General features: G+C 30.1%; 1 protein-coding gene across 1 annotated transcript in view; it reads right to left on the reverse strand.

Annotated features, from left to right (window-relative positions):
• Positions 1 to 753: 753 nt before the first annotated feature.
• LOC107443070 (neprilysin-2) overlaps positions 754 to 20184 on the reverse strand; it is a 102989-nt gene continuing 83558 nt past the window's right edge. Inside the window, exons 11-21 of the mRNA XM_043046407.3 lie at positions 19658 to 19756; positions 17322 to 17399; positions 15271 to 15374; positions 13274 to 13338; positions 12586 to 12637; positions 12400 to 12467; positions 10690 to 10820; positions 8786 to 8851; positions 5773 to 5868; positions 3707 to 3783; positions 754 to 1544 (exon numbers count right to left, since the gene is read on the reverse strand). Coding sequence (XP_042902341.1) covers positions 1445 to 1544; positions 3707 to 3783; positions 5773 to 5868; positions 8786 to 8851; positions 10690 to 10820; positions 12400 to 12467; positions 12586 to 12637; positions 13274 to 13338; positions 15271 to 15374; positions 17322 to 17399; positions 19658 to 19756 — 936 coding nt within the window. The 3' untranslated portion in view covers positions 754 to 1444. The remainder of the gene's footprint in view (positions 1545 to 3706; positions 3784 to 5772; positions 5869 to 8785; positions 8852 to 10689; positions 10821 to 12399; positions 12468 to 12585; positions 12638 to 13273; positions 13339 to 15270; positions 15375 to 17321; positions 17400 to 19657; positions 19757 to 20184) is intronic.

The following is a 20184-nucleotide window of genomic DNA, read 5'->3' on the forward strand; positions in this document are numbered from 1 at the left end:
ATATTAATTGTCCATGGAGGGAGATTTCATTTTTGATGGACAAAGTTTACTACTAATTTATTTTATAAAAATAAATTTAAAAAAAAAAAATATTAAATAAGAAGTTACTATAAGCATTTAACTAGGTAAAACTACAAAAATCATTAAAATAACTTTTAAATTGTTTAACAGCCATTTAAAATTATTTTGTGTCACAGACGTAGGGGCGTCCACGGAGAGGATTTTGAAGTTATGTTTATTAAAAAATAAGAATGAAATATTAAATACATTTAGCAGAAATGCATATGATTTGTTAGTTAGAACTTTACGAAAAATGATGAAGAAAAATATTAAGAAATCTGCTGTATTTCCTAATATTTATTACTAAGAGACTGAAAAAATCAGCTTTTTGTGAGAATGACCCATAATGAAGAGCAAACAGCGACCTCTTGTATCTTTCTAGTATTAGAAGTTGTGTAAGATAACGTTAGATTTTTGCCCATTTTCTGATGTTATCTAACATTAGGTGCTATTTGGGCACCTTATAGCATTTAATAATATTATTATGGCATTTTAATAATATTATTACAATGCCATACCATGCAGAGGGGAGATGCAGAGCTACGAGGTAGATGAAGCAAATTAATTGTTTGAGACAGATATTAATTTATACTTTCTTACCAACAATGAATAGTTGGTTGTCAAAAGATGTTATTTATAGGCACCCAGTGCCTGGCTACTTTTGCATTCATATTATATTTATAATCACAAATATTAATATAAAATCTTTTAATGTTTTTTTACATTATGTGTACCATACATAAAACATAAAGAGTCTTTAACACTCATTTTCAGTTGAAATTACAGCAATCATTTTCAGTACTATATTAGAGACATACTTTGTTCCATAATTGAAACATGAATGGAGACAGTTCTTTTCTGATTCAGTTTTTCAGAAAATTTCACTCACAAAAATATCCCAACAAAAATTTTCGCAAACATGTTTTCATAATAGGTTTTTTTATGAGATCGTCTCTTTTTTTAACATGGATTTTTTCCCCTTCAAATCACACATATCTCCAATAAACATGCATAAATATTACTCTGTTTCATTCGTAATGAGATCATAAATATGTTTTCCAAACATATTATTTTTAAGCAAGAGTTGGCATTACATTTGAAGTACATTTGAGAGAGAAGTTTCTTCAAAAGTCAAGACAAAATTAGTTTTCTATTAAAGTTAATAGATGGCAGCACTAAAATTCTTTCATCTTGCTTCACGTTTGACAAAAATGATATGAATATTGACAAGCATTGCCATACGCTAAGATAAAAACATGTTTCTAACTAATGATGGTTCTTTTGTAGAAGTTTTTTCGTCTTAAGAAGCAGGCGTTTAGATCACAGGTTTTAGAACTAAACGCAATGATAACGATGCGGAATTATTTGGACGGCACGAAATATTTCACCATACCGTGCATTTTTTCACAGGATTCATTGGCGTTCCCAGAGCGCAGCCGAATTCTCTTGCGAAATCAGGAGTGTTCGCTAAAGGACCGATCACCCTGAAAATAAAAAATAAAAAAATAAAAAAAATGCTTTTTAATCATCTATAATAATAAAATAAAGAGTTTGTCTGCACTTATAAGTCCTGAACCATTTATGCCAGCGTCTTGAAATTTGGAGACTAAGTGAAAGGGGCAATTTTTGCCCAGTCTCTTAAAAATCGTACAAAAATAACAATTCGGTACTTACACTTCAAGAATAAGACCTTCCATACCCATGTCACCTATAGACCCATATACACCGAAGAGCCATTACATTATGACCACCCTCCATCTATAACAATGAGCTCACCCAGGTTTTCATGGTTTCTCGCCCAGGAACATTGTTTTCATGGGGCACATTAGGACCCATAATCCTCATAGAACAATCCCTGATGTCTGTAAGCTGTTTGAACATAGTTGCAGACCAGGTTCACCCATTCATGCCAACTGTTTTTTCCTGCGGGGGATGGTGTTTACGAACAGGATAATGCACCATGTCATAAGGGTCGAATCATCGAGGAACATTCCAGTGACTTTCAAGTCATGTCTCGGCCCCCAAATTCACCTGACCTTAATCCAATAGAGGATTTGTGGTTCAACTTGGAAAACCAAATTCGTGCTGCCACGCTAACCCCTCGCAACGTGAGAGAATTGCAGGACCAGTTGGTGAGCGCTTGGTACCAGATACCTCAGACTACCTATCAGCATCTTGTGGAATCAATGCCACGGCGGGTGCTAGCAGTTTTGAGGGCTAAAGGTGGTCCTACATGTTATTAGCAGGGTGGTCATAATGTAATGGCTCTTCGGTGTACATGTGACTTATGACGTCATGCCAGCTAATCTTTATCCGAAAAATGGATTATTAAAGTTGACCTGAGTCTCTCTACATAAGTTAAAATGTTAATTAACGATAATTAATTAAATACAAAGCCGTAAAGCACATCGAATTAGTTGAAATACAATTCTTTCTGGTCTACTTCTTTTACTTAACTTAGATTTATTATTTGTTCATGTTTTTTATTGCAACCGTGACGCATTTTTGTTTTGTGTACCTGGTAACTTTGATGCATAATTAGATTGTTTAAACATGGCTTCGTGCCCGTCTCTTTGCTAAGTATATAGTGAAAATATATAGTATAAATATATAGTGAAAGAATTGAAATCTTTGATAAAGAATATTTGTGGAAGAATTTAGAATGTGTCACTTAAGCGAATTGATACTTGACAGGCTTACGTTGCTAACGTAAACAAATGTCACGCTTCAACGACCAATCAGGATCGAGATACCCACACTACGTCACTTGCAGGTATCCTATTGGATCGGTCAGAATTTTCTAGTTGGTTCACTTAGCGCCATTATTATAAAGGAAACTGCAGACGATTTTAAAAATAGCGTCAGTATTTATATATCAGTGATATTTTTCACTAAATATCAGTTTGTAACCCCCCACTGATTAACTTTGTTAAAAGAACATGATTGCTGACAATATGTCAAACTGATTGCAGTGTGTGGAGCACTGAAACACAAAATGTTTAAAAAAGTGACAAATCGAATATAAATGAAATATGATTTTTAATGAACAGAATTTTGCCCTAGGGAAAGAGAAGGAAATTAATATTTCATTTTATTATCAGCAGTGAACCACCGATCCATGACCCATACCGTATTTACTGTAAAATCGAAGTTCCGTAGTCTTATAACTATAAATCCAAAAGGCAAAGAATCTCCTGGATCAAGCAAAGGAAAAAACTCGCCTTCGTGGAGAATTTTTGGAGTAAAACTAACCAGCCCTTGAATTACATGGACAGGAAAACCTTCCGTGGTTGGCCCGATGGCAAGAGGACTCGAATATATTGTTCATCTATCTAGAGACAATTAGCATCAACACTGTGGTTGGCATATGAAAGGAGTCACAGTTACCAGAAGTGCAAAGTCATCGCGAAATTTTAAACCTGGGTCACCAGATAGAGAAACTAGGGCTCCAACCCCTCAACCAGTCCACCTAAATCATAACTACAACCATTTTTCATTAAATCTTGATTTACAACAAATAAAAAAAATGATTTTTGGTTATTGTATCAATGTTCAAAACGTCATATTTATCTCGAAAGAATTAGCAGCAATAGCAAGGGTAGTATTTCAGTATAGATTGAAAATATAGGCAAGTGACAATAATTACCTGTAAGGGGCTGGACTATGTGAACCTGTCATAATTCTCAATTTCAATACTTCTGGTCTGTACTTTCCGCACCATACCTAAAAATAAAATATAATGTTTGAAATTAATAATGGACTCCAAAAGCAACATCAATAAGTCGTAAAACAGTCTATAACATGAATCGCATTTGCTTATTATTTATACAGAGTGAGAAGGAATAAATTGGACATTGTTTAAAGTCAAATATTTTTTTATCTCAATGGAGCGTAAATTCATTTTAGAAGGTGATTTGGAGCTTCTTGAAAACTGAAAATGGAGTTTTCAACAGGATTTTAATGCAGCAATCAGAGCAAAAAGCACTCAAGAAAATAGCAAAGTACGTTTTCATTGCCCTCTTGCACCGCAAGAAAGGCCACCTTATTCACCCGGCTTAAACTTGATATATTTATCGTTTGATTCATCCTGAAAAGAAGGTCTTATTTCATTTTATAACCGGCGTTTTACACCCGACCTAATATTCATTTTACAACCATCAATGTTGGATTCTTAGATTGAAATCTTAGATCAAGCACTGTGACAAACAAGCCTTTGTGGAGAAATTTTTGATGAAACCAAACCGCATTTACGTTACACAGAGAGGAAAACCACAAAACCTCACACAGTTAGCCCGACAGCAAGGGGATTCTTACTCATGATCCGTCTATCACTGAGAGCATTGCATGCCACGAGCATTTTAGTTGGTGAGAACCGGGAGCAGAACTTTTAATGACCAGTCAATGCTGGGGTTTGAACCTGGCTCTTCTGATTTGAAGACGAGCACTCTATTCCCTTAGTTACAGCGCCTCTGGAAAATAAGTTGGTGTCCGAATCACATGACGTTCATCATGAAATCACGTGCGCATTAAGACCGAAGATGGTCACTTTGTAGATGTGTAAAAATGGTATTGGTAGTAATTCTTTCATGTTATGTGAATAAGCACTATATTTTCTCTCAATACTTGATCCAAGAGTTCCCTTGTCTTTAGGGTTGGATTCAAAATTACAAGGCTAAATAGTTAAACATTGGTAGTCGTAAGCCCAAAATTGAGTTGACTGTTCAACGATGGTTATAAAATAAGCAATATGTGAGCCGCGGTGGTTCAGGGTATAGATTGTTTGCCTCCCAAAGAGGTGAACCGGGTTCGAATCCCAGTCAAAGCTGGTCGATACAAATTCTGCACCCGGCTCGCAGCGACCACAGTGCTGACGCAAAATATCCTCAGTGGTAGACGAATCACGGGTTAGAGTCTCTTTGTCGTCAGGCTAAGAGTGAAAGATTTTCGTGGTTTTCCTCTCAGTGTAAAGCAGATGCATGTTAGTTTCATCAAAAAGTCCTCCCCGAAAGCAAATTTCTCCCCAGACTTGATCTAGTAGTTTTCTTGTCTTCTGGATTAGATTCAAAATTACAAGGCTACGGAGTTGACCGATGGCAGTCGTAAACCCGAAATTGGGTCAGTTGTTCAATTACGGTTGTAAAATATACATTTAAAAAAAAAATAAGCACTAAGTGAGTTGGGGTGCCTTTGGGGATAGAGTGCTTGCCTCCAAATGAGGGGACCAATGTTCGAATCCCAGTTATGGCTGGTTGATATGAATTTTTCACGCGGCTAGTACCAAGAACAGTGCTGACGTAAAATATCCTCAGGGGTAGACGGATCATGGGACAGAATCCCTTTGCAATCAGTCTAATCGGGAGTTTTTGTAGTTTTCCTACACATATGTAACGCAAATGTGGGGTGGGTTAGTTCCATCAAAAGTTTTCCACAAAGGCTTGTTTGCACACAACGCTTGATCCAGGAGTTCTTTTGTCTTTTGGGCTGGGTTCGAAATTGCTGATAGTTGTAAACTCATATAGAGATACAACTATAGATACTGATAGTTGTAAACTCAGAAATGGGTCAACTGTTCAATACCGGTTATAAAACAAGCATTACGTAATGTCCAAGTATACGTCCAAGCTACTTCTGGTGACCCCTTAATGTAAAAGTATTTTATGTAACAGATTGGAATAACAATGTATTTAAATCTGTATGAATTTCAAAATGTACATTTGCAGCGCTTATCCAGAATAGCTGAGTTGGAGAATATTTTATTCCTGGAAGATAGTCTTCAGCTCCATGATCTCTGATCCATTGCAAGTAAGCCTGGAAAAAAAGATACTAAATTCAGTTTTTAAATGTTTTTTTCAAATATAAAATTATAAGAAAACTGTTTTAAACACATGCGTAATAACTGAATTATGCTGAGTTCTTGAAAAGTACGGAAAGGGTAAAACAGTTTGAGAAATACGCCGTATTTTATTGAAAAACTAAAAACACTCGTGTCAATAGAACCAATAGAAATAATCAATAGAAATAGAAGTAAAAAAATATTATGAGTATTCTTTTTGCGTTTATCCCACAGCTCAGTTATAATTTTTTATATATAAAAAATGGATAAATTTATATGCAATTATTTTTGTGCCGTAACTACCACTACATATATTAAATACTGAATCACTAGTATATAAGACATGTTGACTTGATTCTATCAAGAGGTACCTTTTGATAGATGAAGGTTGATAAAAATTAAAATTCCTTCAATGGTGACCCGGACGTGATATGAACTTGCCAACATTGATGGATGGTCCCACATTAAACAGTTGATTTGCTTAAAATAAACTGCTCAAAGAAAAAAAAATCCGTTGAAGTAAATAAAGTCTCCCGAAAAAAAACAAAAGAAAAAAAATTAGAGAAATGCTATTAACAAAAATGAAGGAAAAATAAAAAAATGAGCGAAATGCTATAAGAAAATATATTGAGCAAAATTATCTATATGTATTAACAGCATGAATTAACTAGTGATAATCGTTCATCGAATTCTATCACAGATAAAATTCTGGAAGGAGAATAATGCGGCGTAACTACCACTACAAATATTAAATACGAAATCACTAGTATATAAGACATGTTAACTTGATTCTATCAAAACGGTACCTTTTGATAGATGAAGGTTGACATAGTCTAAGATAAAGATTAAAATTCTTTCAACTTCTTTAATCACCACCCTTAAAATATACTTTTAGAATCCTTGTCAAAAAGGAATTAAAATACCCATCTATCTCTAAATATGTACGTACATTAAGGGTCTCCATCAGTAAATATTTAAGTGACGTAAAAAGAAAAACGGTATAAAAACGAAGTATACAATGCTAAAAACATGCATATTTGCCTGAGAAAACTGAGAGACGGTAAAAGTCAATTAACTCAAACATATTAAAATTTCATCCAGCAATCAATCAGACTTTGATGTTTTTAATTCAGTCTTCCTAAATGGGAATTTGCCAGAGTTTGACAATGTTTATGATTTTTCTTCGCTTAAACCCCCGACGCCTAATGTGCCACTTTTTAAGCATTATTTTTGATAATTCTATAAATACGTATTAAGATCTGTGAATGTGTCTCTCTTTCTTACTTTGAAAATTAAGAAAGAAATATTTATAAATATGGCAATAGTATTTCAAAAAATGCAGTTTCTTATTTTGTTGAGATCGATACTTAGAAATACTGATAAAAGATCGATACTGAGAAAAAAAATCGATACTTTATTGATGTATCAAACTTTCATAATTTTGCATATATTTCTGAGGAATGTAAAAGCGAATAATAACTAAAAAAAAAAAAAAAGAATAAATAAAAAAAAAAATCACGAAAGGACAAAAAAATCGTATATTTAAAGTTCCTTCATGTTTTTCTTTCCTTCAAGAAAATGAGCAGCTAAGGCAAGGAACATACCGCCACTTATTTGTGCTTATTTCGATGCATCTCCTTAGTACATTGGGGGGGGGGCGGTTAGTCTTTCCTAATTATCTTTTTAATAGATAATAATATAGTAAGTTTTGTAGATGAAAGTGAATTTTATTATAATTGACTTTTAGGTTAAATAAAAAAAAATATGTGTAACTAATGATGATAATAAATTACTGCGCATAACTGAAGTATCGTTTTTGCTTGAATCATAGGCAACATCAGTTATGTTTTCAACTTACAGCTCTACTTAATTACAAATTCATCAGGAGTTCATTGTGTATTTGTTAATAATTGCCTATCTTTAACTTTTTTATGCCTCCTAAGTACAGTAAAATCAACATGGGTGGCATGTCGTCATTGAATTCGTCTGTCTGAAACTACATGCTTAATTTGTTCACAGTTACGTCTTTGAAACGTGTGTTTATAAATGTAAATTCTGTAAAGTCAGCTATAATTTAAATTTAAAAAAATAAATGATATATTTATAGTTAAATCTTGACTATCCTGTTATGCTCGTGACCAATAGCCTCATTTTCAATGCCTAAATTATCCTAAACAGAGTTCATCTTTTATTAATTATCAATTTATTTACATATTTTATTATTTATTCGAACTTTTCAAAAACATCCTTTGATCTCACAAGTCAAAAAAATGTAACAAATTATTATAAAAAGGAAGGAAAATTCTTTAATTAAATTAAAAATTTAAATTCTTAAATTTTAATTTTATAACTGTGTTGGTACATGATTTCCGGTTTTGTGAATGATTTCGTAGTTTCTTATTAATATCGATTCATTTATTATTTACGATTTTTCTTTACTACATAAGTAGAAAATTTAAATTTAATTAAAAATTTAAATTCTTAAATTTTAATTTTATAACTGTGTTGGTATATGCATAACGGTTTCGTGAATGATTTCATAGTTTTTTAAATTTAAATTTTATAACTGTGTTGGTACATGATTTCCGGTTTTGTGAATGATTTTGTAGTTTCTTATTAATATCGATTCATTTATTATTTACGATTTTTCTTTGCCACATACGTAGAACGAGTATTAAGCCAGTCAGAAATAAAATAAAAATTGTAGATTGATTCTCCCAAAAGTATTAATAATAGGCAATAAATAATTAAATAAAATACGTCGAGCGTTGATCAAGGAAAAACTGTCTGGATGAGGAAATATCAATTTGTCAGATTTGTCATGAATAACTTATTGCAGTCCTTTCAGAATCGAATATTTATCGAAATAAAAAAAAAACGGGGTTGCCGTACCCTAAATGCCTCTTTAATGCCACCGTTGTCTGCGATATTCTCACCTTGCGTGTTGATGCCATTCACCTAAAAAGAAATAAAATGATAAAACATAATGATAGTAGTTCCTAGTAAACAGAAAAAGATGTTTATTTTAGCTTCTTCTTATTTTTAGCATAACTCTAAAAATCGTTGAATATCTCTAGAATCATTATACAGTCATTTTTTTTATTATCGGAAATAGTACTTTAATTTACTTATGAACAGTGTATCGGAAATATTTAGACATGCTTTATCAGTTTTTTTCTTATTATTAGCAAATTATTTTATTATTTTATTTCCTTTTTTTTAATAAAAATTTGTAATAAATTTGATTTGAAATAAATTAATCAATTTTTGAATTATTCCATAAATTGTATGATTTTAAGATAAATATTTTTATTTTTTAAATGTAGAAAAAAAGGAAGTTACATTTTTAAGTGTACACGAAAATGAATAACTTTAATTTAAATGCTTAAACTCGTAGAAAAACATATTTTAATTGTAACTTAAAATTTTGCTTTCTTTTTGAATTTCATTAAAATTTTGATGCATCTGTTTCGTTAGCAGTTATTTGAAGAAACTGTAATTTTTAAATGCGTTATTTATTACCAAGTAATTATAAATGATCTTTCACGGACAAAATTAAGTATATTGAAATGTTAGATGTTAAAGAAGTATTATCTTGCATATTTTAATAATATATAATAAATTTGAATCCCGCCAGTTTAAGATTTCACTTTGATTAATAATTTGAATTTAAATAAAAATTTTAAATTATAATCTCAATTATAATTTAAAATTAAATCATTGTCAATTATATTTAAATTTAATAAATTAATGTCTGCTAATATTTGCGTAAAAACAATAATAATTAACCAAATATTTTAATTTAATTTGTAAGAGGAGTTCATAATGGTGAGATATAAAATCTTTCATTTCATGGAAGAAAAAAAATAATTGAGAGATTTAATTGTAAACAGATGAGATTTATCATTTGCACTCTTTAAATATTGTAAAAGATTTACAATTGTGATTTGTAATCTAATTTGTGGATTTCTGATTTGTAGGATAACAAAGATTTATCATTAGATTAATGATAAATCTTTGTTATCCTTAATTAAAAATAAAGGATATAAACTAGATTTATATTTTGAAACCTGACAAACAGTGTTGATAAATAAAAAATATATAATCTAATTGTTAAAACTTCGTTTTCATTATCACATTATAAAAATAAAAGTTTATACTTAGATTTATAATCTGCAACTTAGCAAACATTGTTGAAAATATTTCGATTGTAATCTATTGATAAAGCCTTGTCATTAATCTTTAAAATTATTAGATATTTTTCAAAATTATTATTAACAATGGTTCATTATTAGATTAAAATGGTAATTTTTTCCCAACAATGATTTCATCACCAAACATTGTTGAAAAAATTTCTATTGTAATCTATTGATAAAGCTTTGTAATTAATCTTTAAAAATATTAGATATTTTTTAAAAATATTAATAACAATGGTTCATTGTTAGATTAAAATGGTAATTTTTTCCAAAAATGATTTGATCGCCAAACATTGTTGAAAAAATTTCTTTTGTAATCTATTGATAAAGCTTTGTAATTAATGTTAAAATCAATAAATATTTTTTTAGATATTTTTTAAAATATTATGTATTTTTTAAAAATATTATGTATTTTTTTAAAATATTATATATATATTTTTTAAATATAAATGATTCATTGCCAGAATAAAATTTTAATTTTTTTTCAACAATGGTGTCATCGTAAGAAAACAGTTATATGATGTGAAGAGTCTCAGATGAACCGAAATTTAATAACATAGTTGTAGAAATAACTATTTGGTAAATCTACCATAAACTTACAAGTAATTTTTCATCTCCTACTGTATAATTTCCATATTGTTCAATGATGCACTGTGCTCTTTCTTTAAAGTTTAAATCAGTCTCAGGCTCCCACCAATTCAAATTGTTACCATCTTTGTCAAATTGGCGTCCTGTGCAAATAAACAAGAAGATTATATTCAGCTAAGTATTTTCATGTATTAATAAACCTAAAATTTAAAATCATCATGCAATTATAATACCATGGCCGATATCAGAATATTTATCAGATTTTAAACTATAAGAATCACCCAAATAAAAAGCAGACAAACTGAAAGACAATGATACGTTTTTTAAAAGTCAAAAGAAATCGCCATGGTAACACAGGTCCCATAGTTTAGGTATTAGGTTTATGCATTTGCTGTAGAGAGATTGTGGCTGATTCTGTAAGAAGTCCTTTAAAGATTCCTTCATTTCGTCGTCCGAATGGAAACGTGTACCTTTTGATGTTCTCTTAAATGGCTCAAAGATGTGGAAGTCTCAAAATCAGAAGGTGACTAATCTGGACTGTGCTGCTGGTCCGATACTTCCCAACAGAAATTTTGCTGGAGACTTTCTGGTGGGCATTATCATGGAGAGCGATCACTTGTTGTGTCAAAAGGCCTGGCCGTATCCTTTTGATTACTTTCCATAGTTTCGTCAGAGTACTGTAGAATGGCTTAGAAACTTAAAATTATAGGATAGTGCTCAGATCAGGGAATCAATCTTAGTTCCGATCTAGACACATCCATGTATAGTACGACTTTACTTTTGATAATTTCATCTATTACGAACAGAACAACTTTCACCGTTGAACAGCTCCTTCCGCAACTTTATATCCCTGTCCTGTGGTGCTGCCATAGTCGCAGTGTAATCACGCGTCTCCATTTTTTTGGGGCAATCATTATATTACTTTGATTTTTATTTGTAACGAATTGCAAGTTAAAATATTTTCGAACATGTTCTATTTACATCTTTTTTCTTATTTCCTGAACTCAATTATTTGTGTTTATTTACACGGTTTTACACCATTTTTCTACAAGTACAAAGTTAACACTACTTCTGTGGTATAATTTCCCGAACTTATTTATTAACGTTTAATCAGATATTTCTGCACGCTTTTACAATCAACACTAGGAGAAGCCTGCTTATTTTAGATTATTTTCCAGACTTTTTTTTTTTAATGTTTATTAAGGCTTTTCAACATTACTTTATAATCAGTCTAGTGTGAATTCTTTTTTTTTTAAATTTTATTTTTTACTGCAAGTGCAAAAACTGCCAAACTTCATTCTGTTAGTTGTTTTTATTTTGCAATTACAGCTTTTTAGAATAAAAATATCTTTTAAGAATTGTTTTTATCTACAATTAATTTATAATATTTAATAGCTTATAGTGAATTAATGAAGTAAAATTATGAGGAGAAAACTTAATAATAATAATAGTAATTATAATTTTTTTTTAAAAAGAATAAAATAATAACTTTTATATTAAATGCTATTAAGTGTATGAAACTATCAAAAAAAAAAAAAACTTTCAAGTATTTTTCTGTAAGTTTATAATTCAATTGTATGAAAATTGTATGAACTCTCTGTATGTTGTATGTTAACAATTGTATTAAATTTTATTTATATTTTCTTCAATTATTTATTGTAATAAAGCCAATTAGTCACAAATGATATCCATGGCAACAAACAAAAGATTATTGGTTTTTACCCCTATCATCAAATCCATGAGTTATTTCATGACCAATCACAAATCCTATGGCTCCAAAATTCAAATAGCTATAAAAAATAATTGTGAACATTATTATTTTCTTTTAGAAAAATGGTTGTAAGATACAGCATAAATATTTTAATTTCTGTTAAAATTATTAATAATTAGGTAGCTAATATTTCTTACTTCGGCCTATCTTTGTCAAAAAAGAGACCCTGTAGAATACCAGCAGGAAATTCTGCAAAACAGAAAAAGTAAAAAAGTCTAAAATGTTGAATCAATAAACATGCGGTGTTCTATAAATACCGCTCATGTCATGTAATTTTGGAATCTATGACGAAAACGAATTGATAATAACCTATGATGGAGATCCAAAACGATCTACTTAATGGAAAATATAGATTTCGAAAAAGAAACTATTAATTTAACTAAAGTTATATCTAAGACAATAAAAACGAGTTTTGACACTTCAGACTTAACGAGACAGTTTCTGTTTGTCCTAGAGTTCCTGTATCTATCATAACTAGAGAGTAAAAACAAGCAGCACGTTAAGCCTGTTCAAATTAAGGTAGTAAAAGAGAGAGACATAAGAGGCAGTTACCACACACAGTGAAGTCTCGCTACATTAAGCTATGCTTAGCCAAAAGACACATCACACTACAACTAAATCACATAAATTAATTGCATAGTTCTTTTTACATAAAACTATAACTTTTTATATACAGGACTTTAAAATTAAGCAACTTTATTAATTGATCTCATAAATGTTGATTTGCTACTTGATTTTTTTTTAAATGATTTAAAAGATAGATATTCCGAGCAGTATTTGTAGAACACTCTCGATAATTTTGTAAATCAAATGAAATGTATTTACCAATGCTGTTCTCAATTGAGTTGTAGTATGCATTAACCACTGCTGCAGCGGATCGTTTTTTCCAGCTAAAATTAAACATTATGTAAATCAACCTACATTTTAAAAGTAATTTCAAGAAGATTTATGTTATGAATTGTATAATCGTTCATGTTTGTATTTAATTTAAATAGGTACTTAAATTTATTCCATAATATTTTCTGCTGTCACGATTACATATTTTTAATTTTAAATTAACTACTCTTTCTTCTCATAAAGACATCGTAAATAGAATTGAACAATTGAGTGTGATGAACAATTTGCGGATGAGAAAAATGTGTAAATAAAAAGCCTTATTTCTATAGGTCATCCGTATATTTTGCTTTCTGACCAATTCAAATGGTTGAACAGTTTCCCAACAACTCTACAGTTATTTTTTGCGCATGAGAACAAAAATGGAAAGACATCCTTTCAGGACAATTGGCAGGGTAAAAGAGCTTTGTGGAAGGGAAGATCTGAAGAATATTCCGAAAAAACGATGGTGGGAAATCTGGCTGAAAGCGTTGTCTCGATGCAGGAGAAGCCTATTATGAAATCTTTTTACCTCTTAACAATCTTAATATTTTCAAGAAAACGGTCATAAAAATACGTAATTTTTTATTCAAGAAAATTATATAAAAAAGGTGTGTATGCAATATTTGATTTTTGAAAATTTTTTTACTGTGAAATTTATAACTCCATATGTACTCCATATGTCCATGTAGCTATGACTCCATAAAGCAGTGTTTCTCAAACTTATGACTTTAGTGTACCCCTTCTAAATTTTTCGTAACGCTGTGTACCACTGATAAAAAAAAAATGTATTTTTTACCATAAAGCACAAAAGTTAAAAATCACAACTGGCTGTTGACACCACTCAATATTAACTGCTAACTCTGCAAAAAATAGCCAGTAGAAAAATACGATATCGTAAATTTTCATGGCTAGCTTTGTTTTTGAATTTAGCTTTTATTTTGTTTTTGATTTTAGCTTTGTTTCTAAATAAAATGTTTTAAAATTTTCGTTTGTTGCAAGATATTTCACACAAGAACGCGTGCCCCCTCTAAACTGTTCCCGTACCCCTGGGAGTACGCGTACCACACTTTGGGAAACACTGCCATAAAGTACTCAATGTTAAAAAATATTTTATCACAGAACACAAACCACGTGTATTTACAAATTGCATAAATAGCTGATATAAGAGTACGAAACACATATACGTATTTGGACAGTGCTGACATCCAGTTTAAAATAAGCTATCTCCAGTTACATTAAAAATAGTCTAGTGCAGCCACCTGGTGTGTAAAATAAGAGATAAAAAAATTCCGGGCACAAGCAATGGATATATTTAAGCATTTTTTAAGGTTTACTTTTGAGTGCTCCAGCCCGAAAATATCACGAGCACGAGAAATATGAAACGAAAACTCAACACGTGATTTTAACGGGGGTGAGAGGGAAGGGGTTAATGTGTTCCGATTGGAAAATTAAATGCTTTTAAGCGATTGTCTGGAATTAATTTTTTTACAGACATTAAAAGTGTCACGACAAGCAGCTGTACAACTTTCGTTTTTTCTCAATAGCGTATTTAGACATCTTTCATAATTTACAGACAAAACAACGCAGATTTTGTTTCTTTTTGCAAGCAAAGGTATCACTCGACTTAGTAGTTATTCCGATCATTTATTCTGTTTGCGCAATTTAAAAGAAAATTTATACGCTTGTTTGTATTTTACGAATGTTTAATAACATTGTTAATAATATTCGTAATTTAAGCTCGTAAGGTAAACAAACTCCAACGATAATCCATGTGCTCTTTACATATTAACTGAAAAAGGAACACTACTTTGCTTTTTAAAGCGTTGTATACAAAAAGTGAGTGTGCCATAAATAAGGATTTTTAAGGTATATAATCAGATCAATTTTTTAAAACTATAAATTAGAGAATTTAAAGTTTGTCTTAGATGTAAAATTTGACCACTCACTCTCCTTTGATGTTGGGTTTGCGAAGTTGCGACAGAACATAATCAGTTGCCCATTTCCTCAATACTCGTACATTCTCGAAATAACTTGTTGAGTTTAAGACAAGCTGAAAAAAAAGTATCGTATTTATAAAAAACTTTTCATAAATAATTTTTAAAAAAATATCTACATATTTCATTTTTATTGTAGTTTAAAAATTTTGCGGCTGTTTTGTACATTCTCTCGCAAACATGAATATGGAAACTCACATTTCAATCAGTAGTTTTCTCTGCTTTTCTCTGGAGAATAAAGGGAAACATTCTCTCAAATTTAGGTACTCATAAAACTGGTGTTTAGTATAAATTAGTAAGTGAAAAAAAAAGAAACATTGCAAATAATATCTCAAAAAGAATTAAAAAGCATACATGTCTCATCGCAAATAATATATAGGAAAAGATTAAAAGTGCACAAAAAGTTTCATCGCAAATTATATACTATAAAACGATTAAAATGCATATCTGTCTCACAGCAAATAATACATTAGAAAAGGATTATAGTGCATATAAAGTTTCATCGTAAAAAAAAACATATAATAAAGATTTAAAATGTGTATAAGTCTATGTTAAATAATATATTAAAAAGGATTAAAATGCGGATGAGTTCCATCGCAAATACTATATTAAAAAGGATTAAAATGCGGATGAGCTCCATCGCAAATTCTATATTAAAAAGGATTAAAATGCGAATGAGTTCCATCGCAAATACTCTATTAAAATGGATTAAAATGCATAAAAGTTTAGTCGCAAATAATATTTTAAAAAGGCTTTAAATGCGTATAAGTTTTAATACTGCGAAATTATCGTACTGTATATAAAATGAAACTGGTAATAAAAATATACGGAATTTAAACTATTCAAATTGCAATTTTTCTGTTCGAAAACCTGAATTTCCGGTAACGGTTTATCGGAAATTCAGGTTTTCAAAATAATAGTTTTTATTATCCCATATTTAGTAAAAAATACAAAACTGAAAAGTAAATTTGACAGAATATCTTTCACAACATGCTCTAAAGTATCATGATAAAATTACCACATGCACCAAAGTTTGTCACGCATTTAAAAACCATATTTTATTGCTAATTTTACAAAAGTCATTACCAAAGCACTATGGTAAAAATTTACCGATTATTTTTATATTCCCATTGAGCCAGAAAAAATGGTAAATTTTACTATTTTCTGGTAGTTTTTATCATAGTTTTTTTTTTCTTCCCTCAGTTTATTAGTAGCGGAGATTTTTTATATTCCTTATGATTATGCTTGCATATGACATATCATCAAAACTGCTGCATGAATAAAAGAATTTAATTGCCCTTGATTTTGTTTTTCGCGTTATTATATTATAGTTAAAAGTTTACTCTGATGCTTATGTACTCGTTATTAGTATAATTTTTAGGAAATATTCAGTAATGCTCTTACTACTTACATAAATAGATTTAAGGAAATAAAGATTATAACCGCAATCTTGTCAATTTAAACTTCATTTAAAAGACAAAGGGCTTCTCTAACCAAGTAGAATTGTATCAAACTTGTTTTTAGAAAGGAATTTTTAGAGAAACTAATACTTATTTTCCTGAACTGCCAAAGAGATGAAAACTACTGAAACCTCCCCCTGTCAGCCCAACACTAACTGTACTCTAACCATTGATCATTTTGCTTTAACAATCCCCATATTTTGTTGTGAGAAATATGAATGAACTAGCAATAATCTACTAGATTCGAAAAGGAGTGGTGTATATCGGAAGTTAGCGATATTTCGTTTGCTTTTTTAATAAATTGAGAGTCAACTAAGAAGTAATTTTTAAGATAGAACTATCAACTTTAAAAAAAAAAAATATTTTTCAGTTTACTTGCTTGTAATGCAAGTACTTTTCTTAGCTGATACCATATGGGACATTAAGAAATAACTGTTTCCCTAATAGAAAAATATACAAGACAATTAATATAAGAAATAGTAAGATTGATTTTCAATAAAATAAAACATTTATTAACTGATGAACACTAATAAAGTTATTTACCCCATTATAAATGTCAGATACTTTCCACTCTTCCAACAATTCATTCGGATAACCAATGTATGTGGCCATGTTTTCTGCCTATATAAGAAAAATATAATTTCTCATGAGCTTACAAAATAATAGATTGAAACATTGCGTATTTTTGGAAGGTTGTATCGTTAATCGATAAATAATGCTTGGACCAAGTGATGCTTCTTTCGATAATTTTTCATAAAAATCTGAATGTACCTGCATAATTTTTAACAATGCTCCAACAAAAATTATTTGTTTATTGAGTTAGAAAGCAAATTCGAAGTAGAATGTAACTAAACGTAAAATAATCCGGATCAAATTAGTGTAAAAAGTACTGGTATTTTGAGTACAGCATCCGTAAAATCCGTTTTACCGCAAAAGCCGTTTTATCGTAAAATCTAATTCACCATAACATTTATTTTTACCGCAAAATTTTACACGTTAGTTTTTACAGTAATATAGTTATTACAGTAAAAATTACGATACATCAATTTTTTACCATAACATTTTATGGTAAAAAATATTAGCAATTAGGATGTCAGTGCTTATTACCGTTACCTGATCCGGTACCAATGTGATGGATGTGCTCATTAAAGTAAATCCTATAATTTCATGTCCTAAACTGCAATTAGGTTTTACGAGACGTGTAATTCAAGAAGACAAATTTTGTTCATTATCAAAGAATTGAAATTTTTTTAAAACTTGTGATAATAAATGATAAAAAAAACACGGATCATTTAATAATGAATGTATTCAATAGAATTTTAAGGTTTTGTATAAGTGAGAATTATTTGCATTTAAAGCTAAATGTAGAGAACTGTCAAGAAAATAATATAAAGGAACAATAATATAAAATTATTGAATGTCTTGTTAAGAAAATAGTTTTGCCGTCTTAGAGGGTTTAAAGTTAATTTCTTCATACAATTTCTAACTAAATTGAGCTAAATTCAAAGAAAACTACGCATAGAGTAGGTATCTTTTAGTATGCTTCAACGTAAAGGTGTTCCGTAGTCACTGCCCTCAATATGCAGTTTTAGAATCCTTGCTGAAGAAGAAATTACAGAAACCCACCCATTAGAGACCACAAATTTGAAAACTGGAAAAAATAAAAATGCCAAAAAATCGAAATCCGGCAAATTTTTATTGAAGAAGGTGGGTCTGAAAACATCATTACATAGTTGATTGCCGAAGGAAACAGACTGGAGATGAAAGATGATTCTCTGAGATTCCTATCTGTTTCCTTCACCAATCAAACTTGTTTTCATGTTTTCATTCTAGCTTTTGTTAAAACCTACTCACTGAATTTTGGAACAATTTTAATTTTTCTTTGAAATATTAATTTGCTGACTATTTTTTTTAAAAAAATTTCCTTTTTAAAAATCGAGGTTTTAAAAAAAAGATTCCATAGAATTGTATTCAGGGTGGACGTTACTTAATATACTTATTATCTAGTAACTTGAATATCTTTTTGGAAGCATTATAATTCTTGTTGCGATATTAACAAACTTCTGAAAACAAATCTCCTGCAGGCATTCGAATTCTTTTTTTTCACAGATATAAACTCAAATGAATTATGCAAGAAGAATTCTAAAAAACAAAGCATCTTTTTTTCTTCTTAAGCTTCATTTAATGAAGTTGTAACTGAATTGTAGTATCTAGCAGCTTCAAAATCCAGCTGTTAAATAATACGTTGCATCTAGCTGCTAGATAATACGCAATATCAAGCAAGCTTGAAAATCCAGTTTCCAGATAATGCATAGTATCTGACATCTTGAAAATATAGCTGTTAGATAATGCGCAATATCCAGCAAGCTTGAAAATCCAGTTGAAAGATAATACATAGTATCGAGCAGCTTTAAAATATATCTTCTAGATAATACGTAATATCTAGCAAGCTTGAAAATCCAGTAGCCAGATAATACATAGTATCTGCTTTAAAATATATCTGCTAGATAATACGTAATATCTAGCAAGCTTGAAAATCCAGTTGCCAGATAATACATAGTATCTGCTTTAAAATATATCTGCTAGATAATACGTAATATCTAGTAAGCTTGAAAATCCAGTTGCCAGATAATACATAGTATCTAGTAGCTTGAAAATCTAATATTTAATATATGGCACGATGATAATCAGAGGATAAATCCCCCCATATAGCTAAAGTATTTTGTATTAAACTGTTGTTATTGAGAAGTTGCTTAATTTGATATGAACAATGGGTAAATCCTAGTTAAAACTAAAAGAAGGCAATAAATATTTGAACAGATATCAACGAAAATACTAGAACCAGTGGGAAGAATCCTGTACAAACTTCATGAAAATACCTTTTCCTTCGCTCTTTCTTTTGTTTGTTGATCCATCCAGTCAACTTCAGACAATATGTTGAGAAATTCTCTGTGGATATAATTCACCATTTCTAATGCCTGTCGAAAATAAGAGCCATTACTATTTATCAGCAATAAAGCCAATGAAAATTGTTATTTGTTGTTAGTACACGGAGAAAATAATTTTGGGGAAATTATCTTACTGTAGTGTAATTACTTTTCTAGTAAAACAAATCGTAATTCTAATAATAAAAGTCTAAATATATGGAATTTAAAGCATTCATTTAGCATTTTTTCTGTTTATGTGACAACGGCTTAGTAAAAATTCTGGTTTTAATATTAGTTTAGTTTTTAATGTCACACATTTAGTAAAAAAAAAAAAAAAAAAAAAAAAAACATTTTACCGACTAAATGGCTTTGCACTAAGGTACCATGATGAAATTACAACATTATTAAATTTGATCTTATATTATGAAACATTCTTTTAATGTTAATTTTACCAAAATTATAACTAAACGCATCCGTAA

This window comes from Parasteatoda tepidariorum, chromosome 9 (assembly GCF_982258835.1).
Source record: "Parasteatoda tepidariorum strain Cologne lab strain chromosome 9, Ptep-v5.0, whole genome shotgun sequence".
Lineage (NCBI taxonomy): Eukaryota > Metazoa > Arthropoda > Arachnida > Araneae > Theridiidae > Parasteatoda > Parasteatoda tepidariorum.